The following is a 2655-nucleotide window of genomic DNA, read 5'->3' as shown; positions in this document are numbered from 1 at the left end:
ACACAATTGGTTTTCACTGGTTGGCTTTTTTTTTTTTGGTCCAAGAGGTATTACCCAAAAGTTTTGTTCTCTGATTTATCAGTCTGAGATTAAAAGAAAAACTGAAACTTGCTTTTCCTGTCAAATGGGTATGTGAGATGAAAATAAACTGGTATAGTTTCATTCCTGGGTTACGGAGTTTGTAGTCTTGGGGTTGATTTCAATAAGATTTCAGGCGGAGAAAGTATCAGGCCCTTCTGGTGCTGAAGCAGGGCTGCCCAGAGGTTGTAGCTGGTTTCTTGTCCTCTGAAAGTCCACAGGAGCCATTCCAAGTTCCAACCATAATAAAGGTAGCAGTGAGGCCCTGACCTTTAGGGCACTTAACCATTATTATCTCTTTATTTTCAATAACTGAATCTAAACAGTTTTCATGGCTACATCAATTTGTTGACCACTCAAATGTTTACTAAGCATCATACTGCAAGGTAAAAGCAAGGCCTCATTTCTACTCTAAAGAGATTCCAGAAATTTTTTTTTTAATGTATTTGGTACAGAGTCTCACTACGCAGCTTGCAGCCTGGATTTGTAGTGATCTTCCTACTTCTAGCCTCCCCAGCACGGGGATTACAGGTGTGCGCCACCAAACCTGGACTTGGTGGCTCAGCATGCCCAGAGGTGGGGCGAGCATGAAAAAACATACTTAATGAAAAGGTCTGCAAAATACAATTTCATCAGGAAAATAGTTAAAACTGATACTGTTTAAAATCTTGGGGCCGGGGAGATGGCTCAGTGGAATAAGCGCTTCCCTGGCAAGCGCAAGGGCCTGAGTTCAATCCCTGGTTCCAGAAAAAAAAAAAAAACTTGGTCACTATGACCATCTTTTCCCCAACAATTTAATCTCTTGTACATAATATTCATATCAGCACAAAATATTTACACAGCATAATATTTCAATTAAAATATCCAATCCCAGACGTTTGACAAAAATGAAGACAGCATAAGATCACTCTGTCAGAGACAGCTCTCTGCCTTGGAGAAATACTACCTTTAAGAACTGCTTGCAAGCCAGGCATGGTGGGTGGTGCACGCCTATAATCCTAGCACTGGGGAGGCTGAGGCAGGAGGATCCCCGTGAGTCTGAAGCCAGCCCGAGCTGCATAGTAAGACCCTGTCTCCAAAAAAAAAAAAAAAAAATAGACTTGCTCTGCAACCTTCTGTTTCACCTTTAAAACACTTCTGTTGGGCAGGCAGATCAACACTTTTAGGAATTAGCTAAGGCCTGTAGGACAGAACTAAATCAGAAGATGCAAGTTCCTCCAAATTTACAACCTTGATGAAACATGTATTTAAGTGCGCATGTCTCAGAAATCGTTACCATGTACAACTTCATTCTGAGTCAAAGAGTTGCAGACACACCAAGTAAGGACTCCAGTCCTTGGATACTGGTTTACTTTTTAAAATAGTTCCAAGTTTGGGAAAACTATTTCCTGTGGCCTCTTTCTTCTTCCTGTGATACTGGGGTAACAGAAAGTGTAACGCGAAAGTGCTCACACGTATGATGACTACAAGTAAGTCCTGTCTGTTTCGCTCTCAGGTCACAAGGACCTGTGAGAGTTTAACCTCTTTGGCTCCCTGATACAGTCACTAAAAGGCCTTTAATTTAGATTTTGAAGAAGACAAAGGGAGAAAAAGCCAAAAGAATCCTGTTTCAAAACAGAAACAAGAGTTTGAGAATACAGCTCAGCAGCACAGTGCCTGCCTGGCAAGCGCAAGATCCTGAGTTTGATTCCCAGCACCAAAACCAAAACCAAACCAAACCAAAAGCTATTTTCCAAAGAAACCCAAAATAATAAAAATAAACAACCAATAGGTTCCCTGGGAGAATAATCCCGAGCTCCTAAGGTTTCTTTCCTATCTAAGTGAAATGCATCCCTCATAATTAGCATCTTTTACAATCTTCATGTGAAACTGTAAGAAATTACTTCCTCTTCTCCAGTGACATACTAGTTTTGTTGTGTTTTTTTTATTACTATATTTGGTACAGGGTCTCATGTGCAGCTCGGACTCCTGCGCTGGGATTACAGGCGTGTGCCACCACACCCAGTCTCAGGAGCCGGCTGTGGGTGCCTGGGGCGGGACTGGTGTGGCATGAGGTACAGCGGACTGAACCCCAGTCCCTGCACTGGCCTAAGCAGCTGCTTAGCCCACTGAGCTATCTCGCCGGTCCTCCAGTAACATTCTGGAGCCAACATCTTCCCATCCCTTCTGGAGATTCGTGGATATGGTGCAAGGCAGAGAGGTACCGAAGAGTGGCACGACAAAGGGAAGTAGCCCAGAGAAAACCAGCAGATCTAGATTCAAACAGCCTCTGCTCACTCCAGGTCAGTCTCTGGACCACAGGTCACTCCCGAAAAAGCACTCTTGAGGCCTCCTGTGACTGAATACTAGAGGAGAGGAGTGTTAACACAATCACGGCAAGTGGAAACTGGGCCTCACTCCAGCCTGCTCTGAACCACGCACCAGTACAGGCTGGAGTGACACATCAATGCCCAAGTCTTAAAATAAATGGCCAGCTACAAAATGAGACGTTTCAACCAATACTCACTTGGACACATTGCCTACTACTATTGTTTTCTTCACAAAAAGTCGTGAAGTCTCCTCCCCCGTTAGATCAGC

At 43.7% G+C, this 2655-nt stretch overlaps 1 protein-coding gene across 1 annotated transcript in view; it reads right to left on the bottom strand.

Annotated features, from left to right (window-relative positions):
* Positions 1 to 2655, bottom strand: part of Yeats2 (YEATS domain containing 2) — a 105469-nt gene that overhangs the window by 68190 nt on the left and 34624 nt on the right. The window contains exon 6 of the mRNA XM_012516797.2: positions 2585 to 2655. This exon is cut by the window's right edge and continues 7 nt beyond it. Coding sequence (XP_012372251.1) covers positions 2585 to 2655 — 71 coding nt within the window. The remainder of the gene's footprint in view (positions 1 to 2584) is intronic.

The sequence above is a fragment of the Octodon degus genome, unplaced genomic scaffold (genome assembly GCF_000260255.1).
Source record: "Octodon degus isolate 3935 unplaced genomic scaffold, OctDeg1.0 scaffold00126, whole genome shotgun sequence".
NCBI classification, from domain to species: domain Eukaryota; kingdom Metazoa; phylum Chordata; class Mammalia; order Rodentia; family Octodontidae; genus Octodon; species Octodon degus.
This window is presented reverse-complemented; position numbering and strand designations above follow the sequence as displayed.